Source organism: Mytilus edulis, chromosome 12 (genome assembly GCF_963676685.1).
Source record: "Mytilus edulis chromosome 12, xbMytEdul2.2, whole genome shotgun sequence".
NCBI classification, from domain to species: domain Eukaryota; kingdom Metazoa; phylum Mollusca; class Bivalvia; order Mytilida; family Mytilidae; genus Mytilus; species Mytilus edulis.
In genome coordinates this window covers 65693216-65718851 of record NC_092355.1, presented here as the reverse complement: position 1 = coordinate 65718851, position 25636 = coordinate 65693216, and the positions used below count along the sequence as shown (strand labels likewise).

Sequence of the window (25636 nt, the reverse complement as noted above, 5' to 3'; positions counted from 1 at the left end):
TGTTTACAAAAAAAAACACTCGCCTTTACTTTTCAAGCTTCGCCTTTAAAAAATTTCAAATTAAATATTATTTCATTAAAATTTTTAAATCGCTCGCTTACCCTTATTTTTGGAGTCCAAAAATCCGTAGAACAAGAATTAAATTGGTGTTGCCTTAGTTTTCTTTAGTTATGTTCTTGTGTACTAATATTTGTCTGTTGTCTTTTTATCTTTTTTTAGCAATGACGTTGTCAGTTTTCTTTTTCGATGAATGAGTTTGGTATCTTTTGTCCCTTTTTAAAATGATAAAAAAAAATGTATTTCTGAAACTATACATGTATATGAGTTCAAATTTTCTCGAAAGTAATACTGCAGAACAAAGCATAGAAATTGCAAAGCTGATCAATCCAATATATTAACCAATACACAACAATTAGAGAATAAGTCACAAGTCAAATAAAGAAACGAACTTTGTGAACTACTGCAATCATGATCTTTTATCATATTCAACAGATGAGTTGAAGTGTGGTTTTTGTAAAAAAATCTACAGAACGATTGACGATTATGTGGAGCACAAAAAAACGCACCAGGTCAGTTTTTGTAACAACTATACTTCACATCACAGTAGCAGTCATCAACCTAAAAGCATAATGCAATAAGCAAAAAAGTGCTATTTTTCAAATGCCATGTTTTAACGCTTTTTATGTGTTTTGAGACCTGTTTCTAATAATGCCGTAGAGCATATTAGTTTTATGGGAAAAAGCAATGTAATTCAAGCCTCCTGATAGTTTAGATAAAGGCAACAGTAGTATACCGCTGTTCAAAACTCATAAATCCATGGACAAAAACAAAATCGGGGTAACAAACTATAACTGAGGGAAACGCGTTAAATATAAGAGGAGAACAACGACACAACATTAAAATGTAACACACACAGAAACGGACTAAGCATTAGACAAAATCCTATGAGAATAACAAATATAACATCAAAACCAAATACATGATTTTTTGAGATAGATAAGTACCATGACACGTCTTATCGTTATGTTAATTAATACTTTTTTGGTTTTTAAATATTGGAGTTTTCACATGCAAGCGATGTGAGAATTTGGTGTAAAAACTAAAATAAAAATAACAACACTGAGCTCTGAGTAAAATACAAACCAGAAAGTCCCTAATCAAATGGCAAAATGAAAATCTCAACCACAACAAACAAATGGACAACATATTCTGAATTGGTAAAGACATTTTTTGATGTATTATTAGTGAAGTTGAAACGGAGTATTTATCAACATGGTATTGATACGTTCAATGATTGGTTTTTTTTAGAAAAAGGACAAAACGTTCTTTGACATACCTATGGTTCATCAAATTTCTACTTAAATAATTGTCTACAGTAAATATATAGTTTCGCTATTGCGAATTAGTAGAAAAGAAATCAAGAACAACCTTTATTTATCTGATGTAGTGTTTATAGTAGAGTTTAGTAATATGCTCGATACAACATATCAATCGATCCCATTACAATCGAAAAATATTGTGTCCTTGTTTGTATAACATTAATATCAACTTTCGTATTAAGTCATAATGTAATTTGGTAATCTATTTATATTTTTAAGGAAAGTCAAACAAATGGTAAGTGATAATAAAGTAACAATGATGTACAGCTTAAACTGGTGTAAAATTTAATATTATAAAATATTCATGATCCTAATTTACAACAACAAAAAAAAACATATACCTATTTCAGCGTTCTAATTGTGAACATACACTATTTGGATAAGATGGACTTTAAATGTGTGCTGACTGCAATCATTCCCCTTGCAAAAGACATTGTTGTAACAGTAAAACATACAAACGAACTAAAAATAAAAAAATGCAACACATAATCAAAGAACAACGATCTATTATATCTGGCAGTTGCATATTTGTTTCAATCTGTATAATGCCATTACTCTTTCACAAACATCTGATATCATATCAGCATAGAAATACAGGCGTGAGAGACATTTGCAACTTCTTTCAATATATTTAAGCAGCACCAATCCACATGTCCAAGACATTGCTGATACGAATCTTTGATATTTATCTGAAGACATCTACATGTAGCAATAATATTTCACTTTAATGCGGATACAATGCAGTAATAAATACAATTTTCATTTCCTTGAGACATTAGTCCTATAAAAAAGATCAAAGAAATAATGACCTCAAAGGCGTAAGTCGAAATTATTAAAATAATTTTCAATTATGTTTTCCAATGTGCATTACTCTCAGATTGATTGCGGAGTATAAATGACACTTTTAAGCGCCACGTTAAGACGTTTCCGTGGCAGTCAGTTTTTATGAGTTGTGGAAGCCGGAGTGCGTAGAAAACAACCAACTTTCGAAAGGAAAACTGACAATCCTAGTCAATTTATATCGGATAAAATTGAGAAAGGAAATGGTGAATATGTCAAAGCGACAACCACCCGACCATAGAGCAAACAACAGCCGAAGGCAACCAATGGGTCTTCAATGTAGCGAGAATTCCCGCACCCGTAGGTGTCCTTCAGCTGGCCCCTAAAATATGCATAATAGTACAGTGATAATGGACGTCATACTAAACTCCGAATTATACACAAGAAACTAAAATTTAAAATCATACAAGACTAACAAAGGCCAGAGGCTCCTGACTTGGGACAGGCGCAAAATTGCGGCGGGGTTAAACATGTTTATGAGATCTCAACCCTCCCCCTATACCTCTAGCCAATGTAGAAAAGTAAAAGAATAACAATACGCACATTACAATTCAGTTCAAGAGAAGTCCGAGTCTGATGTCAAAAGATGTAACAAAAGAAAATAAATAAAATGACAATAATACATAAATAACAACAGACTACTAGCAGTTAACTGACATGCCAGCTCCAGACCTCAATTAAACTGATTGAAAGATTATGTCTTCATCATATGAATATCAGGTACAATCCCTCCCGTTAGGGGTTTAGTATCATACTATCATAAAATATATGAGAAGAACATAACCCGTGTCATGCCAACAACTGTTTTTTTAGAAATAAATGTGTTTAGTTCCGATGCAAAGACCCTATCAGTGAATCAATGTTAAAGCCAAAATATGCAATCTTTAATGACCTGACAACAGTATCGTAACTATATCCCCTTTTAATAAGTCTATTTAAAGATTTTGTTAGTTTCTGAGGAGAATACTGACATTTTTGTGCTTTATAAAGAATATTTCCATAAAATTTTGGATGTGAAATACCTGAACGTATAAGATGTCTGCATGTTGAGTTATATTTACGAATTATTTCCTTATACCGGCGATAAAATTTAGTAAATGTTTTGACCAGTTTGTGATATCGAAAACCCTGGTGTAATAATTTTTCAGTAATACATAAATTTCTCTCGCTAAAATCTAATACATTGTTACATACACGAGCGAAACGGAGTATAGTGAACCAGCACGAGCGGGGTTCGAACACTCAATCTCATCGTTTACTCTTATATAATGGATGCTTTGTACTGATTCTCAAACATAAAAAAAGAATACATATATACATTTGTATATACTATCTCTTTGTTCTGTTTGAGAACCAATTATGTTATGTATCAGTTAAGAATAATACGCTTGATAAACCGGATTTGCGAACAACAACAACAGTTTAAGATATATAAATTTAGTTAGCATGGTATTTGCTGTCAGTCCAAAGCCAATTTAAAACATAAAAAAGTGTGAACGATCAAAATAATAATAAATTCACATTAACTCAGTGGAAAGCCGTTATAAATAGAAGGTGGTATAAGAAATGTTCATAAATGTATAGCAGAATTATTTAGTCATGTTCTGATTCATTATTAACACAACATTTAAAGTTAAAAGTACAGTCTGAAATGTTTACCCTTTAAGTTGATGTCCTACTCAAATGAGAGATGAGTGTATACGAATCGTATTTGAATTACCGTGCTCTAAAAGCAACACCACCGTAAACATTAAGCCGTGATTTTGCAATAAATTGAAATTCATAAAAGCCAAAAGTTTACATAACACTTCATTAAAGACTAAAGACTAAATTTTTAATAACACTAGAAGACGGGCACAAAATTTTTTTTAAATTTCGCGAGAAGTACGTCGATTGAGTATTTGCAAAAGCTTTAAAAGAGATGTCAGAGGGACAGTCAAACTCATAGATCGTAATTACACTGACAATGCCATGGCTAAAAATTAAAAAAAATAAGAAAAATAAAAGTGCAAATAACACATTAGAGAAACTAAGGAAGACTAAGCAACACGAACCCCACCAACAAAATAGGGATGATCTCAGGTGCTCCTAATGAGTAAGTAGATCCTGCTCTACATGTGTCACCCATAGTGTTGCTTATTTTATTACAAACATTCAGTAGGTCACATTCATGAAAAGGATTGGGATTGTAATCACGACGTAAGGAACATATTCAATATCATCTGTGAAACGATTATTCCATAACGGTCAACCAACTCGTGATGGCGTCCGTAAAATTTACGAAAAGATGATTTCAACTTCTCAATTTGAAACTTTTGGCTTCATAGCTTCCCTGTGAGTAGAAACCTTCTATCAAAGAAATCATGATAGAAAATACAAGCACGGGAATATCGTATCAATTGGGAAATATATAATCCGTATAAGACACGGATCGACAATTGTTTCAAATGTTGATGGTATCTCAATAATTGCCGTGTCTTTGCATGGAAAAAAGATTGTTTAAGGTAGCACAATACAAAGATTTTTTCACTCCCAATCAGACAACTTTAAACTGATGTAATTCATTTCACTCTTCTTTATATTTTATAAATGAGGTACCAAAAGAAAGGAGAAAGATTAATCTTTCAAATTGTGATAATTTCATTATGACATAATTATTACATAATTAATTATTATGTAATTAGTTGCTATATTGTGATGTCCACACTTGAATGAATTTAGCATAATTGTTCTTCATAGCATGGAGGTCAAACTGTGTTGTGCAAGAATCTATAAAATATTTTGGGATGCTATGAATAACAAAGAAGCTAAATTCATTCAAGTGTGAACATCACAATATAGCAACTAATTACATCATAATTAATTATGTAATAATTATGTCATAATGAAATTATCACAATTTGAAAGATTAATCTTTCTTCTTTCTTTTGATACCTCATTTATAAAATTTAAAGAAAGATGAGTGGAATTACATCAGTTTAAAGATGTCTGATTGGGGATGAAAAATCTTTGTATTGTGCTACCGTAAAAGAGTTATAAAGGAAGAAGAAATCAATACATTTCTATGTCATAAAGCAAATATTTCCGAGGAGATGCGGCTCAATGACATCGGTATCTTCCCTTAGTACAATAGATAACTTCACAAAAAACATAGTTATTAAAAGGTTCTACTTGCAGTATAGCGACACGTTTGACACTATTGTATTGCATAAACATTTATAAGTGCAATTGTGAATAAAAGTCATCAATTTTGTAAAACAAAACAAAAATTATTCTTGAAAACAATTTACAGATTTAGATAAAAATAAAATAACATGTAAACCATTTTCCTACAAAAACTCTTTTTTACCTGTATATAAACGTTTGCAGTTTAAATCGGTTCAGAAATGCGCAGCTTTGACAATAGATAATGTTCCATTTAAATCGTACATAATGACTGAATTGAAGATAAACCTGTTTGATATGACCATAAAAATTTAGTTTAAATCTGTTCATTGATAGTAAACAGGTACTTCTTAATTAGCTAATGGTTGATGATTTGCTAATTTTTCAAAAGACAATATATTTAAATCTTATAATCATCGGGTTTTTTTTTAGGTATTGATGCCAAATTCACTGTTCTCGATTTATCAGATGAACTGGCTAACGAATTTATCAAATTTAGTAAGCGAAAGGGAACGACAATAGGATATCTTACAGTTCTAGATGAAGCAAAGGGAAGCCTTATAATTTGGACAAGAATGTCCATTACAGCCTTCAAAACAAAAGATGCCTTCATAACAGCTATTGAACAGTTAATGCAACACATTTTCTGGGAATGCCCTACAGATATGAACAAAACAACAAATCTGAAACTTAGAGTACAAATAAAAAACGTGTTTGAGAGTGGTAAGTTTCGTGTATAATGGTATATCTTACCAAATATGCGTTTATTTTAAAGTCAAAACTCAATTTATATATATAGATTCTTGTATTAGTATCTCACGTGATTTTTGGCAATTTCTAAGAAATATATATGCTTTAACTGGATATACAAACATGTACAACTTTACAATTCAATGTAGTTGACAAAATATTCATCATTAATTACATGTGTCAGTGCCAAACTGTCCTCCTTTCATTGCAGATCATATGCTGACTCTGCAAATCGATAAATAAAATTGAAAATAGAAATAGGGAATATGTCAAAGAAACAACAATCCTACCAAAGAGCGGACAACAGCCGAATGCCACCAATGAGTTTTCAACGCAGCGAGAAAAATCCCGCACCCGGAGGGTGGCCCTCAGCTTGCCCCTGATTATATATGTGCACGAGTTCAGTGAAAATTAGACGTAACTGTAAACTCCGAAACATAACAAATCTAACAACAGCCAGAGACTCCTGACTTGGGACAGGCGCAAAATGTAGCAGGGTTAATAAACATGTTTTTTGAGATCTCAACCCTCCCCATTTACTTCTAGCCAATGTAAAATAAACAAACTCATTGCAATACGTACAGTTAAACTTAATATAAATTTCAACTGTAAAAAAAATGATATTTGACCAACACTAGTTTATAAGTTAGTAAATGAATTCAGTGTTAAAACATAATATGTAACGCATTTACTCAAAGAAGCATATTCTGCATGTTTTGGATAAAACCCATGTACCGGTGTTAGTTACATATTAGTAGTGTTGATATCTGAGGAAAGATTGTTTCACAAATATGATTCCATATTGATACACAAATATTGGGGATCCGTTAACTCATAATTCTTTGCACAGATATCGTGTATTTAGCATATTGCATTGTTTTGTACTTCATAAGATATACGCATACAAATGTAGCTTCGAAATGTTTTAACTGAAAGAGAGGAAAACAGTATTTCAACCAATTCCTATTCAGCAATTCAAACGAAACTGATAATATCATGGCAAAAACTAGAATTCAGCGTAAAGACAGTACACAACACACAACATAGATACACATAATCTACCAAACTTCTAGACCCATCCAAATAACCACCGTGGCCGCCAGAAACCCAAACAACCGGATGGTGATCAGGACATCCGTTATAAAAGATGCATGTGGAATACGTCAATGAAACATCAGTCCAATGACTTCTGAAAAAATACAGATTTCAGTGTTCAGCTTTCGACAATCATTACCAAAACCTGGTTTCCCTGTTATATTGCAAGCTCTTATAAGTCTTCCTTCGTATAAATTCTTGACATTCTGTACGAATTCAAAAGGAACTGTGATATATTTTTGAAATTATTACTTTATAAACAACTAGTTAAAAATACTTTGCTAAATCTTTCGATAAATATGTAGGAGGTGCAATTGGGAAGCAGAAGTGCGAGTGTCACTCTGAAGTGCGATGGTTAACGCCGAAGTCCGATAGTCCTTTCATTGATGTGCGATAGTTTGACATGATGTTTTTAAATATAGCGTTACATCAAATACAACAGGGATTCGCAATCAGTTGAATTCGATTGAAAATTTCATGCGAACAAGGGAAAAAGTAAGGAACGATTGAAGTCCCGAACAATTTTATGCAGTACTAGTGCAGTTTGATATTACAAACATGTTTATATGAGGCGGCAAACTATTGGAAAAAAGCGGAAAAAGATGAACTAGATAATATATGCACAAACACCGTCACTCTCGCCTTATTTTTATAGTGGTTACATTATTTAGATTTCTTAAAGAACTAAGGTCGTAATTAACCTGACTGGTTCCTCGGTGAACTTATCAATTTATTATATTCTCCTTCGTGACGAACCATTTAATTTCAAATTTTTCGGTCAATACAGGACAGTCTGAATGCTTTTTTTCAACATTATATTGTCTGACACCATACTGCTGCGTTTTGATAGGAGAGTTGGCAAAAAACAAATCATATCAAACAAGATTTTATCCATAGTACACGGATGCCCCACTCGCATTTTCCTTTTCTGTGTTTAGTGGACCGATTTGGCATTAGAATTAGAAATATCATAACATGGTAAAACGGACATGTGTACTAGTTACAAATTCATGTATTTGGTTTTGATGTTATATTTGTTATTCTCATCGGATTTTGTCTAATGCTTAGTCCGTTTCTGTGTGTGTTACATTTTAATGTTGTGTCGTTGTTCTCCTCTTATATTTAATGTGTTTCCCTCAGTTTTAGTTTGTTACCCCGATTTTGTTTTTTGTCTATAGATTTACGAGTTTTGAACAGCGGTATACTATTGTTGCCTTTATTAAAATGATTCCCTTATTATTAATGTATTAACTTGATTTGTATTCAATTAATGAATTGATAACATTTTATTATATGTAAACATATACAAATAGTTGCTTTAGTTTAAGTAAAACTAGTAAGGTAGAAAAATTATTGAAATATATGTAACACTCCCAAACGTGTTAATACCCCTAAACTTGTTCGATCCCCAAAACGTGTATATTTCTCCAAATTGTGTCCCTTCAGGTTTACAAAGCCCAAACGAATCCGATTGCATAACCCCTAAACATGTCCGATAATTGTTATTCGCCAAAACGTTTCCACTTTAAAAAGCTCGAACGTCTCAAAACGTTAAGCGCTATGATTTTCTTAGTGAGGTCAATTACGTCAAACACAATTGATGAAGCTGCTTTTTGTTGGATCTTCAATAAAACAAAAACAGCATTTAAAAGACATAAATCCAAAAGTATTTTTGGCATATTAACCAAAAATGAAAAAAAGAACAGAGTAGAAATGAGAAATTCTAAATTTATCAACATTAGTTTGTTGAACGCCAGTTGTTTATTTTTAGCACACATGCAAGATTGATTAGCAACATATAAAAACATGTAATTTTTTTTTGTGGGACTTCAGTATAACAATTTTATATTTCCCTTCATATAATAGAGGCCGTCTAAAAATTATATTTGGGGAAGCTGTAACTACCAATGCAGATATTGAGAGTAAATGTATAGAGACTACAAATGTTACCTAGCTGCATACTATCGCAGCACCCTGAAAGATTTGTTACAAGGATTTCAATGTGCAGATAGTGGACATTTAACCTATAGCATGTGTATTGGAGATATATATTTAATATATTTTATGAAAATGGACACTTTGACGAAGGGGGGGGGACACGTTTCTGAGTGTTACATATATATTAAGTTATCATGGATGTATATGGTACAAAATGTATTCAGAATTATACCACTGATAATTTATTTCAAAATTGTAGGTTATGTAGATGATGAGGAAGACTTGTTTCGTTGTGGTGTTTGTTTGAAAGAGTTCTCTGTCCTCGAAGCATTTAAGATGCATAAGATGAGTTCGTGTAAAAAGGAGAACACAGGCCCACTTCCAAAATTGAAAATTTCAGGTTTTTTAATTTAGAAAGACGACAAATGTAACAAGCATGCACTTGTTATGCTATTTACTCAAATATTATTTTTTTACTAAAACTTCTATAATCATCCTAAGCGATGATGATAATTATCACTCTTGTCTGATGCACTTTTTAAGTAAAACACACAAAACTGAGTTTGCTTAAGCTGACAGTAAGAAAGATTTAAAACTGAAAACTACAATTTACACAATGACATCATTTGTATATCCTTTGTTGATATCTCTAATTTGCTATCATTTTGTCGTAAATTATGAAAATCGGTAGCAAAATTCAATAGACATAAAAATTTGGAATGGAAATGGGGAAAAAAAACAGCCGCAGGCCATCAATTGGACTTACAGGGAGAAAATCCCACACCCGGGACGTTCTTCATCTGGTCTCTTAACAAAAACGTGTACTAGTTCTGTGCTAATGGACGCGCGTACGTCATACACAACTCCGAAATATATATAAAAAAGACCTAAAATTAAAAATCATACAAGACTAACAAAGGCCACAGTCTCCTGACTTGGCACAGGCGCAAACATGCGGCGGCGTTAAACATTTATTTTAGGATCCCAACTTTACAAATACCTCTAGCAAATGTAGAAAAAACAAACACACAGCATTACGCATAGTAAACTCAGATTAAAAGAAGTCCGAGTCCGATGTCAGAATAGTTAAAAAAAGAAACTAAACAAAATGACAATGATACATTATATAACAAAAGACTGCTATCCAAATAAAACAACCCATTGTTGGGTTGCTGCCACTAAATTGGTAGTTTTATGAAAAATTTGCAGTTTTTCGTTATTATCTTGAATATTATTATAGATAGATGTAAACTGTAAAAAGCAATACTGTTCGGCAAAGTAAGATCTACAAATAAGTTAATAATACCAAAATTGTCAATATACCCCTTATGGATTTATTGCCCTTTAAGGACAATTTTACACAAGTTGTTTCTGTTTTTTAATTTAAAAAATCTTCTCAAATGAATCTTGCATAAATTAATAATTTTGTTTTTTATTTCCTTGTACCGCTAAAACGGAAAAAAATCGGTAATTTATTTAAGAATTGAATGCTTCTTTTTGGAACTTCATTAGGGTGTTAAAGCGTTGGCCGAAGTACATTTTATATAAAGCGCGGAAGCACTTCATTCTAAAAATGATCGCATGGTCAACGCTTTTGCAACCTTATGAAGTTACAAAAAGAAGTATTCAATTCTTATAATTACATTTTTTTAGCTAAGATCAAGTTTTTATGTAATTACCTGTGCACTTTATTATGGGACCTCTTGTCATCATGATTGTCATCATTAAAAATGCTCCGATTAAAGCTAGAATATGCAAAATCTATCAAATATGCACTTTTCCAATCGTTTTTGTCAAACATAAAAGTGGCCGCATCCGTGTTCATCCTCAACCTTTATATATTAAGTACCATCATCAAATACAACTTACATTTAAATATTAAAAAAGGAACACAAATGCGGCCACTTTCATTTATGACTGAAAACGTCTAAAATTGAACAAAATTGTGAAGGTTTCAGTAATTAAGCATGACTAAATGATGCTAAAACCCGATACATGTGCATTGTATTGTCAAAAACAGCCCATATTTACGTAGCAGAAGCATTTTACTTTCCAATAAATAACTAAAAAGTTATATTTTAACAATTTTGTAAAACTGCTATATTTTGGGGCCAAAAAGGTGTCTTACTGGACATAATCCTTTTATTGTGTAATGAAGTTAATTGAAAAAAATAACGCGAGATTGCAGTTAGCCAATCAGAATCACTTATTATAATGAAACATATATTTAATGTAATTATTTGCTTTTGAAAAAAATATGGCAGATATAATAAACATTTAAATGGCATCTTAAGCCACTCAATAATATATATTGAAAAGCAAAAAATAATCATTGATGAAAGATTAAAGCAAAAAATTGCAGGTGAGCGATTCAGGCTATTGAGAGTTTCTTGTTTTTAATTGTCTTGGCTTATCTTCAAATAGACATCAAATAAAAACTCCTAGATGCTTAGTTTTTTTATTCAGAGGAAATAAGTCCCACCAAAGCTCTAATGGTTTGTTATTACATGTGTGCGATCATGTTTTGCATAAATCAGCAAACCACAGTCGAACATAAAGGACAATTTAGTTTAAGCAGACAAACATACACACATTTTGTTTATTGAATAAACTAAGACTGAAATCATATTTTAAAATGTTGATCTTATATAAGTCGTTATTGTTATGTTAATATGATCAATGTATCATTTTGAATTTATCCTTTCATAAATGTGGATCGCTTGATGAATAATGAATCTTCAATTTTGATAATCGGATTCAACTTAAAAGTTTGTTGTACAGAATCCATATGTTTTGTCTAAATACACATCGATAATTTCATAGGCTATTGTAAACTATTATTAGAATAAAATCCTATACAAACTGTTCAATTGTTCGATAGACGTATGATGAAATAAATGGCGAATTTATACAGGGAATTTGCTGAAGATACAAGAACTCAATCAAGGAGCAGAAAAAAGCCAAAGACAAGCAATAAGTCTTCAACTCTGCATGAAAATCCAGCATCCGTAGGCAAGCGTTAATAGGCCCGTCAACAAAAATGAGTAATAGTTAAGCGAAAATGGACGACACACTAAACTCCGAAACATAAAAATGAATAAAAAATAAAAAAAAAATGTTCCATATAAAAAATGGTATTTTATCAATTTTAGTGTATTGCGTTACTGTCATTTTTAATTAAGTCTCCCAAACAAAGTTTGGAGACTTATTGTTTTTGCTCAGTTCTTATTTTTTTATTCTTCTTCTTTTTCTTTTTCTTTTCTTTTTCTTCTTCCGCCACTTAAAAAAAATGAACTTGTCCGCAGCGGTTCTCCAAAACCACTTGTCAGATTTACTTAGGGTTTCATAAAATGTTAAACTAATATATCTAGGTGAGCCATCATTCCTTCGTTTGTGTATTGGGGTCTATTAAGGGGTATTTTTTTTTTGGCGGGGGGGGGGATCTAAAAGAAGGGAGGGTTTACTATAGAACCTTATGGGATTTTATTTTCGAACATTTTCAAATGAATATAACTAGAAAACTTTAATTAATAAACACACACAGTCTTCAGAAATAATCATAGGACAATAAAATAAATCACATGAAACAAAGAGGGAATCCCTGGGGTGTTCATTGACCTATAAAAGTTTACTTTTTTTAAATTGTTATTTGGATGGTGAGTTGTCTCATTGGCACTCACACCACATCTTCCTATATCTACTATCTTGTAAACGGTCCAAATCTCTACCCCTAAACCATATATATTCTTGAATGGGACGATAAAACAAGTTTATTGATGTAAAAGGGAAGTCCCTGGGGTCGCCTCAATCCGTTCAATTTGAGAATGTGCTATTATCTAGTAGACAGTCCAGATCCTTGACCCTTTACCATATAAGTTCTTGTAGGGGACAATAAAACAAATCAAATTAAATTTAAGGGAAGTCCCTGGGGATCACCGCACCCCATTCAATTTGAGAATGTGCTATTATCTTGTCTAAACGGTCTAGATCCCCACCCCTTAACCATATATATTCTTGTAGGGTACAATAAAACAAATGAAAAGAAATAAAAGGGAAGTCCCTAGGGGGTCACTCCACCCCATCTTGTTTGAAAACTTGTAAACGGTCCATATTCCCACCTCTAAACCATATATATTCTTGTATGGAACAATAAAACACATCAAATGAAATATAGGGAGAGTCCATGGGGGGTTACCCCCACCCCGTTCAATTTGAGAATGTTTTGTTATCTTTTAAAACAATCCAGATCCCCACCCTTAAACCATATATATTCTTGTAGGGGACAATGTAACACAATTGTGTTTCATATCATTAATTATTATTATTACTGGAGTATTAATTAGGAAATTCATTAAAAAGGAATTAATTACAGCATAACCGAACAATTCAATGAAATGTACCCTTTGGACACTTAATAACGATTTGTACGAATATTATAGACATATAACCTGCAGCCAATAAATGACCATGTCTACTGTGAAATAACATGTACCCGTCAGGGGTTAATTGCATAGTTTAGGACATTAGGACAGATTGGTACCGGAGATTCCGCCGAGGTCTCCCCCCCCCCCCCTTGTGGGTAGGCTGGAACTCATGCGCTTAATATCCGAATGTACTCCATCATGACGAAACAGTTATACTATACGATCACGTGCCCGTGTGAGATATTGAACATTCGAACAATTCAACTTTAAAGACAGTTTGTGAACATTCAAACAATTGAACTTTAGAATCTTTCTTGACTTTGTAATTACATAATAAAATTATTTAATCACTGACTGTGTCACAACAATACAACAAATCAAATGAAATTGAAGGAAAGTCCCTGGGGGTCACTCCCACCCCATTCATTTTTAGCTCACCTGGCCCGAAGGGCCAAATGAGCTTTTCCATCACTTGCCGTCCGGCGTCCGTCGTCGTCGTTCATCGTCGTCCGTCGTCCGTCGTCGTTAACTTTTACAAAAATCTTCTCCATTTGAAATTACTGGGCCAAATTAAACCAAACTTGGCCACAATCATCATTTGGGTATCTAGTTTAAAAAATGTGTGGCGTGACCTGGCCAACCAACCAAGATGGCCGCCATGGCTAAAAATAGAAAATAGGGGTAAAATTGTTTATCAGGTCAAGATCTATCTGTCCTCAAATTGTCAGATGAATCCGACAACCCGTTAATGGGTTGCTGCCCCTGAACTGGTAATTTTAGGGAATTTTTGCTGTTTTTGGCTATTATCTTGAATATTATTATAGATAGAGATAAACTGTAAACAGCAATAATGTTCAGCAAAGTAAGATTTACAAATAAGTCAACATGACCAAAATGGTCAGTTGACCCCTTTAGGAGTTATTGACCTTTATAGTCAATTTTTAACCATTTTTCGTAAATCTTAGTAATCTTTTACAAAAATCTTCTCCTCTGACCTACTGGGCCAAATTAATCCAAACTTGGCCACAATTATCTTTGGGATATCTAGTTTAAAAACTGTGTGGCGTGACCCGGCCAACTAACCAAGATGGCCGCCATGGCTAAAAATAGAACATAGGGGTAAAATGCAGTTTTTGGCTTATAACTCAAAAACCAAAGCATTTAGAGCAAATCTGACAGCGGTGAAAGTGTTTATCAGGTCAAAATCTATCTGTCCTGAAATTTTCAGATGAATCGGACAACCTGTTGTTGGGTTGCTGCCCCTGAATTGGTAATTTTAAGGAAATTTTGCTGTTTTTGGTTATTATTTTGAATATTATTATAGATAGAGATAAACTGTAAACAGCAATAATGTTCAGCAAAGTAAGATTTACAAATAAGTCAGCATGACCAAAATGGTCAATTGACCCCTTAAGGAGTTATTGCCCTTTATAGTTAATTTTTAACATTTTTCATAAATTTTTGTAAATTTGTGGAAAATATTTTCCACTGTAATTACTGGGCCAAGTTCATTATAGACAGAGATAATTGTAGCAACAAGAATGTTCAGTAAATTAGTTCTACAAACACATCACTATCACCAAAACACAATTATGTCATGAATTTATCCGTGTCCATTATTTAATATGCACAAGACCAAGGTGAGCGACACAGGCTCTTTAGAGCCTCTAGTTAGAATGTACTATTATCTTGTAAACGGTCAAGATCCCAACCCCTAAGCCATATATATTCTTGAATGGGACAATTAAACAAATCAAATGAATATGGGAGCTTTATTTGGGAGACTTCGTAACAGCATCCTGTTACAATTACTTCTTGTTTATTTATGTTTTTTTAGATAACTATCTTGTTGTTGAATACAATATGAACGCATTCCCACGACTTATGAATCTACAACAACAGCTAACAGAACGATTAAAGGTCGAAAACTTCAAGAACAATCTTTTACTAGAAATGTTGCAATATCCTCGTGCAATTTTCTACAAAGCGAATGGTTATTCAAATATCGATTCAATGTATTTGAAATGTGAAAGACATCATGAAACAATTATTCCACAGGAAATTATAAACACACATGATAGAAGCGGTGCTATAATATGTTTCCTTGAAGCAGATTTTGGGCATTTGTCAAATATGGTAAGATCTAATGTGCTTCTTGCTGATAATCCATTTTAATATTAGTATCGATATAGGAAGATGTGGTGTGAGTGCAAATAAGACAACTCTCCATCCAAATAATAATTGATAAAAGTAAACCATTACAGGTCAATGTACGGCCTTCAACACGGAGCCCTGGCTCACACCGATCAAAAAGCTATAAAGGTCCCCAAAATTACTAGTGTAAAACCATTCAGACGGGAAACCAACGGTCTAATCTATATAAAAAAACGAGAAACGAGAAACACTTATAAAGTACATAAACAAACGACAACTACTGTATATCAGATTCCTGACTAAAAACAGGTTCAAACATTTGCAGCGAAATTCAACGTTTTAATGGTACCAAACTTTCTCCCTTTTTCTGAAACAATAGCATAACATCACAACATAAAAATCCACACGATAAAATATCAATTGGAACGCTTAACACAATCAAAAAATTTAAACTAACACACTATAAACGAATAAATTTGATCTGCGATACTGGAATGCAAATGCACAGTTAATAAAATATTAGGGATAAACATTCAAGGCCAAAAAACAAACAAACCAGTCTAAACAAAGCCGTAGCAAGGCACCACCTCGAAATATAACCCTTCGAAAATAATCACTTTTGAAAAAAACGGTTTTAATAATATCTACAGGTAAATGAAAAATAACTTTGTCGTTTTAGGTATACTATTTTTGTGTATAAAATTCTTCAAATATTTAGGAATACCTAGAAAGTTCTGTCATAAAAATACATAAGTTAACACTAGATACAAATTGAATATCAACAATAAAACTTTACAATTAGAGCTAGCTAAAACTTCCATGTACAGATTTAAGGAGAACAATCTTGATGTCCATACAAATGTAGTACGAAGAAGTGAAAATTAGTAGATATTCCAAATAATCAAAACTGGTATATAGACAAGATCCATATTGATATAGAATAACAAGAAAACATTATAAAAAGTATCAACAGGTCGAATTAACAAGAAAATACGATTTGAGAGTGCTCGCAGTTACTGACAGCTAGTAAAAAGCCAAAACAATTAATAATAAAAAAGCATGCATCAGAGACTAAAATCAACTAAAACACATCCCAGGGATTTAGTGTTTTAACGTCATCAACAGTCAAAGAAGACATGACTTGTGCAATGCCAAAAATAAATGTATCGACAGGTAGAAGGATAGTGAGGAGCAACTTCGTTAGAGATAAAAAAAAAAAAATTAACGTATGTGTGTCCCGCCTCAAAAGAAGATACAGTTTCGTTATGTTTTCATTTGCTAATGACAAAATCGTTATTAGTGCCAATGTAAATTATAGTCAGAGATCTAATTACAATATTGGTACGATAACCCTTACTTATAAGTTTGTTTCAAGACTCGATGAGTTTACACAGGTGCAGCCAAATTTACTAATCAAATCTTTGTATATATAAAAGTTTTAAGTAATTTATAGTATCGAAATCCCTGACACAATTATTTCCCAGTGATGCATTTATTACGTTCTTTAAAATCTATGACATCAGAACACACACGGGCATACCGAACGAGTTGGGATTAAGGAAAATTAACAATAGGAAATAATGTTTTGATTTTAAAACCTAGTTTAAGCAATTCATCTGCAGTTAATTTTAAAATCTCTTTTACACTGAATTGGACAATTGTTAATCATAAGAGGTGATGGCTGATCAATATTGACATCCCTTTTTAAGTCATCTAAATAGGAACTTATCAAGCATGGATTGATTATTTAAATGTCCCCAAATTGTATTTTGACGCTGTCATGCGTCCAAAGCACTTATCTATATTTTACATTCGTCAATCAGAAATGCTCAAAGCCGAAGGTTTGACAGCCAGGAAAAAGAAAATGAAATTGCCATTATTAGAAAAATCGACGGACCAAATGTGAAATTGAAGAAAAACAAGCAATTTGAAAGCAAACTTTCAACATTTAGACGAGGGAAGTCATGTTTATCTACGATTGTTATCAAATAGTTGTCATATCCTTCATATCAATTTTGCCTATACATTATCTTATACTTCATATGACGAAAAGAGTTTGTAGAACATTGAAAATAATTGCAATTTAGACGGGATGTTGTAAAAAAACGTTTTGATCAATGTTGATGCTGCAGCATTGACAATGTTTGATTGAGATTTGCAATTAATCAGATCATCGAACTAGAAATTATATTAACATGATAGCTTTTAGTATAGTAATGCCGTGCTGTTTAGCGTATCTGATTTTTTGGTTTAAATAATGACGGTACGTATATCTTTTAAATAAAGTTGATCAAGTCCACGTCATTTTCAGTCTAAAGGTTTTTTCTCTGTGTCAATCATATCAAACCTCCTCATTGGTAAACCACTTTTGTCATATATATTTACAGGATATTGAATGTCTTCACAAAATCAACAAGGAATTGCCTGATAATTGGATTAACAAGGCTATATTTGTAGTAAATGAAACCTCGTTGCCTGAATTTCATAGAAGCTACCATGTTCTGAGTGTTGAAATATGTAGGGTCCTCGACGTTGAATTGAATGACATCATCCAACGAATCTTTGGCGACAAAAAACATGATATATTAGACAGAATGTCCCTTTACTGTGAGAGCCTTATGTTAGAAAGGCACATATGTGTGAATCAGACTCTTCAATCACTTAATACACAGATTAAAGAAGCTATTCATTGGACGGAATCGCATTGGTTCAAACTGTCAAGTGAAAGAATTTTATTGGCGGGTCCATTGGAAGATGATATCTTAAAAAAACAATTGAGGATCGCCACACGATCTTACATTTGGGAAGGACCGCAATACACGTCAGCCAAATCAATGGTCGAGAAAGCTAAAAAGGAAATCGCCGAACATGCTTGCAAAGAATTAGCAACAGAAATAGGAAGTACTCTAATTAGGCATTTAAAAAAAGAGCTACCACATGACGGTAGTCAAGTCTTTAGTGATATATTCAAGTTCATAAACCTGAATAACTTTGAAATGACAGTTATTGAGGGCCTCATTATCGTCCTTGTAACTTTATTCTTCGGTTGGTATATAAGTGTAATTGTTATATATTTCAGAGGGGCGTACCTTGATAGTGAAAATTTCAGACGAGAAGTTGCCGATAAAATGTTCGCCGAGATAACTAAATACAAGGCTAAGATTTTGTCTGACATCCTCGATAACTTTCGAAAAAGGTCTTTAGTTGAATATCGTCATTTGAAGTTTTCTCTCGACAGATTTAGTGACGATTTTAATAGGTGTATAAAAGAAGAAACAGATTTGAACACAAGAGACAGGACAGTAAAGGCCTTCAAAGCATTAGCCGAAAGGTAGGTTCATGATTATTTTGTTTAATTTAGATAAAACTGCAACAGTCTTGTTCAATAGAAATTCACATGAGGTATAATCTTTCAATTAAAAAACAAAATCAACGTATTTACATGTGCACAAAAGTCTATGAAAACTGTTTGGCTCCGAGCTACTTGTACCATATAACTTGTACAATTAATAGTGAACATTTTGCATTTTTCCTTTGAAGTTTATTTGAGGTTTCTTTCCCGCAGTAGTCAGTACTTAGATACTGATATGATTTCAAAAACCCCTACAAAATCGTTATTTTCTGAAATTATATAGGATTAAGTTTCACATCCCCAAGGCAAAGTTTACCTTATATGAAGTAGCTTTTTATAGATCCTATCTTTATTGTAAAGCTCTTCAAATATTACCTAAGCACTACTGCCTTTTAAATGTTCGGCTTAGACTGTTTCTTGTGAAGTTAATTTCATAAAAACGCTTCGTATATATGCAATTCACAAAGTTTTTTGTAATCTTTATTAGAGAACTAAAACAAACCTTATAATAGAAAAAAACATGCAAATTGTGTGAGTTTTATTTTAAATTCGTGTGAACATCCGTCTTTTCCTTCATCCAAGCACATTTTTCAAGCTTTAAAGAAAAGAACTAAATCTGTTATTGTTATTATCTGATTTTTGTTATCATTTTCGGCGTGTTTAACATATTCATGTACTTCTGAGAAAAAACAAAAAAGCAGTGTGTTATTTATTATGGATTTAAGTATATATATATATATATCATGTGAGTGTTTAATGGACAATTGTATATGACCAGTAGTATTGCTAACTGGGTGTCTTGTCTACCTGATATCAGCAGGTTTGATTGTCACCTCGATATGTTTCTTTAATCGATTTATGAAATTGTATCATCAGTAAAATACTTTTGCCTTAATATTTTGGCGTAGACTTTGTTTGTATCCTACCTGAATTGTCAATAACGATATGCAAGTCAATATGTAGGTGCGATGGTACTCCGAACCGCTATGGTCACGCTGAAGTGCGTTGGTGACATTGTTTATTTTGTTGAAAACTACGCAGAAGTGCGATAGTGATTACGTTGAAGTGCAATGGTCTGACTGTATTTGACATTGAGTAAAAATAATGTTTATATGAAATAACATTAAAAGTAGCTGCTAGCCTGCCATTTCAAATATCTTTTAGTTTCTGTTCAGTTCCAACCAAAGACTTTACAATATTAATTTGACGGCGTGCACAAAGTTGACGGCAACTGTAAAATGCGCTTTTAAAGGTAGCTGTATACAACCGTGTTCAACATATATTTTAAATGGGAAGGGTTTTTTAAGATAAAATTATTAAAACTAGCCATTAAAATCCACATAATTAAAAAGGTTATCAAAATTAAATCTATAAAGTATGAAACCAACATGAAGAAAACGGCAAAAATGTGTGAAACTAGTAACAATAAAAGAAAATAAAATAGAGTTTTTGACCTGATATTTATAAAAATAAACGTATTTTCCTGCATTTCCGTACAACTGAATTTTTCGGATTCGGGCTTTGACCTAAAACGAACTGCACATAAAACAAATCCAAAACGGCCATGGTTAATGCGTTTATAATGTAGCTCGGTATGTGTTAGAAGTAGTAATTTGGAAGGATTAATACTAGAAAATGGAAGAATCGGTAAAAAAAAATATGTACTTGCTTTTTTTTTTTTATTCGAAATGACTTGATATTTAAAATGTGCATTACAAAAGGTTTTAAAAATCTGCAAATTATGAATGATTCGATAGTCCAGACTGAACACCTGAATTATCTAAATGTCCAACGATTATGTTACAGTTTAAGGAAATGACGTTTAACTCTATTTTCTGAATAGGGTCCACGTCATAGTCGGTTATTTGTTTTCTCTTTAACACATTCCCCATTTCCATTCTGAATTTTATCGCATGTTACTTCCGTTACCCTGTTCTTAGCCATTTTTTTTTTTAATTCCAAGAATGTGCATTTCTTGTGCTTTTTTGTTCGAAAAAAAGAATATGCTGAACATTTATGTTTAAAATTATGTTATAAACTAGGTGTCCAGTGTTTTGTTACGCTGTCGTTTTCTGGGGGGAAATGCCGATGTCGTAAATGATCTTAGTCATTTAAAGACGTCACATGTGTGGACTCAGCTTTGTGCACAACGCCTTTGTTTTAATATAATTTATAATTTGTCTATTTTTTTTATACATTATCCATTGTATTTTCCCTCCGTACTTTTATTCATATAGATGGAAGATAGTTCATGTTTAATTTGATTAAAAATAGAAAAACATCACCAAAATAATATTTTGTTTTCAAAATCAGTGATATTCAACGGCTTTTTTCATGTGGTTTTCCAACACGCATTACTATACCGACATCCGTTAGATTCGAGATTTAGCTAAAACAAATATGCTAGCTTGTACAACGGCTCACTAAATCTGAAAATGCTAGAAACAGTATGTAAATTATTTCCAGAAATCGGTGTACTGTGATTTTTATTGACAGCTTCAATGGAAATAGTCTGATAATCATAAAAACATATTTTCTTTCTGTTATCGTCACGGGAGATTTCCTAGTGTATAGCAAAAATTATTTCAATCTAATATAAATTTGACTGAAATAAAACAAATTTTATCTGATGATGTATTCTTTTTTTATGGAAATTCGCCAAATATTGTAAATCACGGGATTGCAATTATCATTTAACTATTGAACTTATCAATTTTATTCTTTTTTTCCCCTTCGGAATGCTAAAACATTAATAGAACAATTTATTTGTATTACTGTGCTGATATGACAAAATCAGCTAATGCGCCTTATCACCGGCCACGCGGACACCGGGGACTCCATTACACAAAATCATGAGGGTGAAACCATACAAACAGATAATTTTACGAAATAAAAGTATGTTATGAATGTATTCACACAAAATTATCCAATTATTGGTTTTATCAGTTGAATGAAGTGTAGTCACAAGTCTTAGGTGCGCGGATACACCGGACTAAACCGTATACTAGTCAAAATAAGAAACGATACACAACTTTGAACTACAATTAATCATAAAAATAAAAAAATAAGAAAAACTGTAAATCTATACAATGAAAAATGATTTTACGAAATGCAAGTATTCTATGAAAGGTCCTGGTTTTAAAATCTGAATACAACAGTCTTTTTCCAATGATGATACTGGTTATAGAAGTATTAATCTATATTTAATTATATCTAATATGAAGCTACAGATAAGAAGATATTATAGATATATATTAATATGCTATCTTTATACATCAGTATTGATTTTTTAGAATATTCAATCGGTTTTCATCATGATTATGTATTCGGTAAACCCTAAGAAGATACATCTTTTAACATAAATTTAGCTACAGTAAAAATACCAATACGAATGTGTTGTCTTTCGTCATATGAATAGAACAATGTATATATAATTGTTTAAATATGCGCATGCATTATCATTAGACATGTTACGAAAAGGTATATTCACGACGCTGAGGTTTACAAATTACAATTTAAATGTGGAGACTGTATCAAAACACAAAATATATTACCTGTATACATTGAATATAATTCAAAAACTGCATTAATCCTTTTGGAGGCCATTCGTATGGAATGAATGTTCAATGACATTTGTATCATAAGAAATATAGGAAATTGATATTAATAAATTCCATAATATTTTCAAGAAACTATAATGTAAAAAAATGATGGGGAAGGGGCACGATCATGTAAATGCAGCAGTAGATGTGGGGAGGGGGGGACGGAGTGTGTGAATTCTTTGGCTAGTCCTTAATAGACCTTACAAATAATCAAAGTATTATAATCTGTTTTATACCTACTCGTGTATATGTATGTAACGGTTATTTTTATATAGTTTTGAAAAGCAAACAAAGGAGTGTATGTATTTTGATCCAGTTGTTTGCCACCTAAATTTTTAACTAACGGGGTATGTTTTAAAACACTATAAAATACGATTTTTATGCAATTTCAACTTGAAACTTGTTGCATAAAAGTTTTAGAAAATTTACTTCCGGTCATATAGCGGCGAAGGCATGTATTTTCTTCATTTTTTTCCTTCTAACTTTGTCTTAATTTAAACAGTTTCAGCTAAATTTGTAATTTCTTTATAATGGGTTTGTGATTGATTGATTGTTGGTTGCTTAACGTCCAGTGGCAAATAGTTCATGCATGTTCAGAACGATAAGAGGTTTGTGTAAAATATGACTCACTAATCACCGGTTGAACATCCCTGCAAAAGTTTCAAAAGCATTGTGTAATGACTTTGCATTTACACCTTAACTCTATCTTTTGCGGACATTGCATTCATACATAGGTCATTGTGGACAACAGAAATCATAAATTTATTCGAAGTGGTTCCATATATAGGACACCAAAATGGTGCCTTTAATTCGACCAGACGAGGACTGCGATTTTCTCCAGAATTTTGTCATCTTAGCGGAAAAAAAAATTATCCATGTCGATCGCCCCTCTTTATCCGCTACAGGCGCCTACCACTTTGAGCTAAACCACGAGCAGAAAGAAGAAAATATTAAGAAACATGAATTTGCGTATATCAGAGTATCGGGTATATGTCGAACAAGCTACAAGGCGCTTAAACACTTTCAGAGTCATTGGAAGCTTATGTAGACACCAGACTGACGAATCAATCAGACTGTAGAGCTTTGTGCGGGATTAGTGAAGCGACAGGTTGAACTTCGTCAGGAACTGTAATACAACAAATAAAACTGACTAATATCTAACCAGCTTACTATGTTAATGTTATCAATCTGGGATCGAATGAACTTTTATTACTCTCAGTCCTCCCTTTTCAAGCCCGCCCATTACTGCACGCGTACACCTTTCATGTCACGATAGGCTGGACAGTGTTGGATCAAAAGGGAGGGAGTCTAGGGGTTGGAACCCCCCTTGTTTTGGACGATCAATGCATTTGAAAGGGGACATATGGTTTGAACCCCCCTTTGTAAATGGCTAGATCCACACCTGCCAGCAATGATAACACAAAAGAATGGTCATATAGAATGTTACATAATGAGACTCTAGATAAATGTGATTTGAAGTAACTTGGCCAAGACGTGCAGAATTTAGATTTTACCTGTTTAAATCTATAATTAATATTTTGACACCGTCCCCAAATTTAAAGTCTAATTTGTCAACCTCAGCGTCGAGAATATACCTTTTCGTAACATGTCTATTAAATCAGACTTGGTTTTGTTTTAAACAATATGGTTTAGAAGAAATGTTCTTTTATCGTCATCTTTCACAATTATTTATATTTAATGAATCACAATTGTTATTTGTTTCAAATAAGCATGTAGTATGTAAGAGTACTTATTGATGATATTGGTATTTCTTACCAGTCAATAAAGCAATTAAGAAATTCATCACAAACAAGTATTTTAGTCAATATCAAAATTTGTGTATAAAGAGAACAAAAAAGTTTGAATTTGTGTTATTTCCCCATTAACGTTATATTTTTCCTTGCAGGAACGAACTCATCACAGATTTCAAGTTTGAAAATAATACTTTGCACATATTTGCAAGAGGCGGAAGACAAAACCATGAAGATGTTAAGGAGTATGTAAAAACGTACTTTTTGCGTGATGTGAAAACAATAATACACATGAGAGAATAGTCTTATTCTAAGATAAGAACTCCTGCTTTACCGTAATAGACACGTGCACACTGCTGAGTCACGGGTGTAATTACAAAATGCACAAGTAGGAGTGAAATGCAATTTTTGTTCGACTTTATTTTTACATATTTGTTCACTAAATATGATTGCCTCTCGTGTTTTTCAGATTTCATGTTATATATACTCTTTATTTTTGTAATTTACGTTATCTGCAACTAATTCTATAGCATTATTACCTACCATTTTATTTCAAATATCTGCATTTATTTAGTTCTTTATGAAATTATCCTTGTATCATGTAATATTTATCATTAATTTGAAGGTCAATCAATTTTATATTCAATTTAAAATTTTCTATTTATTACCATCTGTTTCTTAAAAAAAAACTTTCAATTTATTTAGATTTTATTTACCTGAAATTGGTCAGAACGAAAATATTATCAATTTGTAAAATGTCCTTTTGATGAGATGTACCCAACTATAATCATTTGTTTTATAATTTTATATATTTAGTGAAAGCGAATATAAAATTGGAGGTCAAATATGCCTTGTATCTAACAATGTTTTAGTTTTAACAAGAGAAATTTATGTATTACTGAAAAATTATTACACAAGGGTTTTCGATACCACAAACTAGTCAAAATATTTACTAAATTTTATGATCGGTATAAGGACATCATTCGTAAATATAGCACAAACATGCAGACTTTTTATATGTTCTGAAATTTCAAATCCCTTTTTTTTTATGGAAATATTCTTAATAAAGCACGAAAATGTCAGTATTCACCTCAGAAGCTAACAAAACCCTCAAATAGACTAATTAAGAAGGGATATAGTTACGATACTGTTGTCAGGTCATTAAAGATTGCATATTTTGGCGTTA

The 25636-nt window shown here is 32.3% G+C and overlaps 2 protein-coding genes across 2 annotated transcripts in view; both read left to right on the top strand.

The window, feature by feature from the left end:
• The window catches only part of LOC139497955 (uncharacterized), a 37029-nt gene extending 26606 nt beyond the window's left edge, over positions 1-10423 (top strand). Inside the window, exons 6-9 of the mRNA XM_071286208.1 lie at positions 493-569; positions 1599-1614; positions 5817-6107; positions 9427-10423. Of these exons, the coding sequence (XP_071142309.1) occupies positions 493-569; positions 1599-1614; positions 5817-6107; positions 9427-9581 (539 nt within the window). The 3' untranslated portion in view covers positions 9582-10423. The remainder of the gene's footprint in view (positions 1-492; positions 570-1598; positions 1615-5816; positions 6108-9426) is intronic.
• Positions 10424-12618: 2195 nt separating this feature from the next.
• On the top strand, positions 12619-25031 carry LOC139497954 (uncharacterized). Its single transcript, XM_071286207.1, has 3 exons — positions 12619-15727; positions 18133-19076; positions 24606-25031. The coding sequence occupies exons 1-3, from the start codon at positions 15455-15457 to the stop codon at positions 24751-24753; spliced, it is 1365 nt and encodes a 454-aa protein (XP_071142308.1). The 5' UTR covers positions 12619-15454; the 3' UTR covers positions 24754-25031.
• The last annotated feature ends 605 nt before the right edge of the window (positions 25032-25636 follow it).

Coding starts and splice junctions, on each gene's coding strand:
- LOC139497954 (XM_071286207.1), top strand. CDS start 15,455: ATGAACGCATTCCCACGACTTATGAATCTACAACAACAGCTAACAGAA. Junction 15,728..18,132: donor TTGGGCATTTGTCAAATATG/GTAAGATCTAAT, acceptor ATATATTTACAG/GATATTGAATGTCTTCACAA. Junction 19,077..24,605: donor TTCAAAGCATTAGCCGAAAG/GTAGGTTCATGA, acceptor TTTTCCTTGCAG/GAACGAACTCATCACAGATT.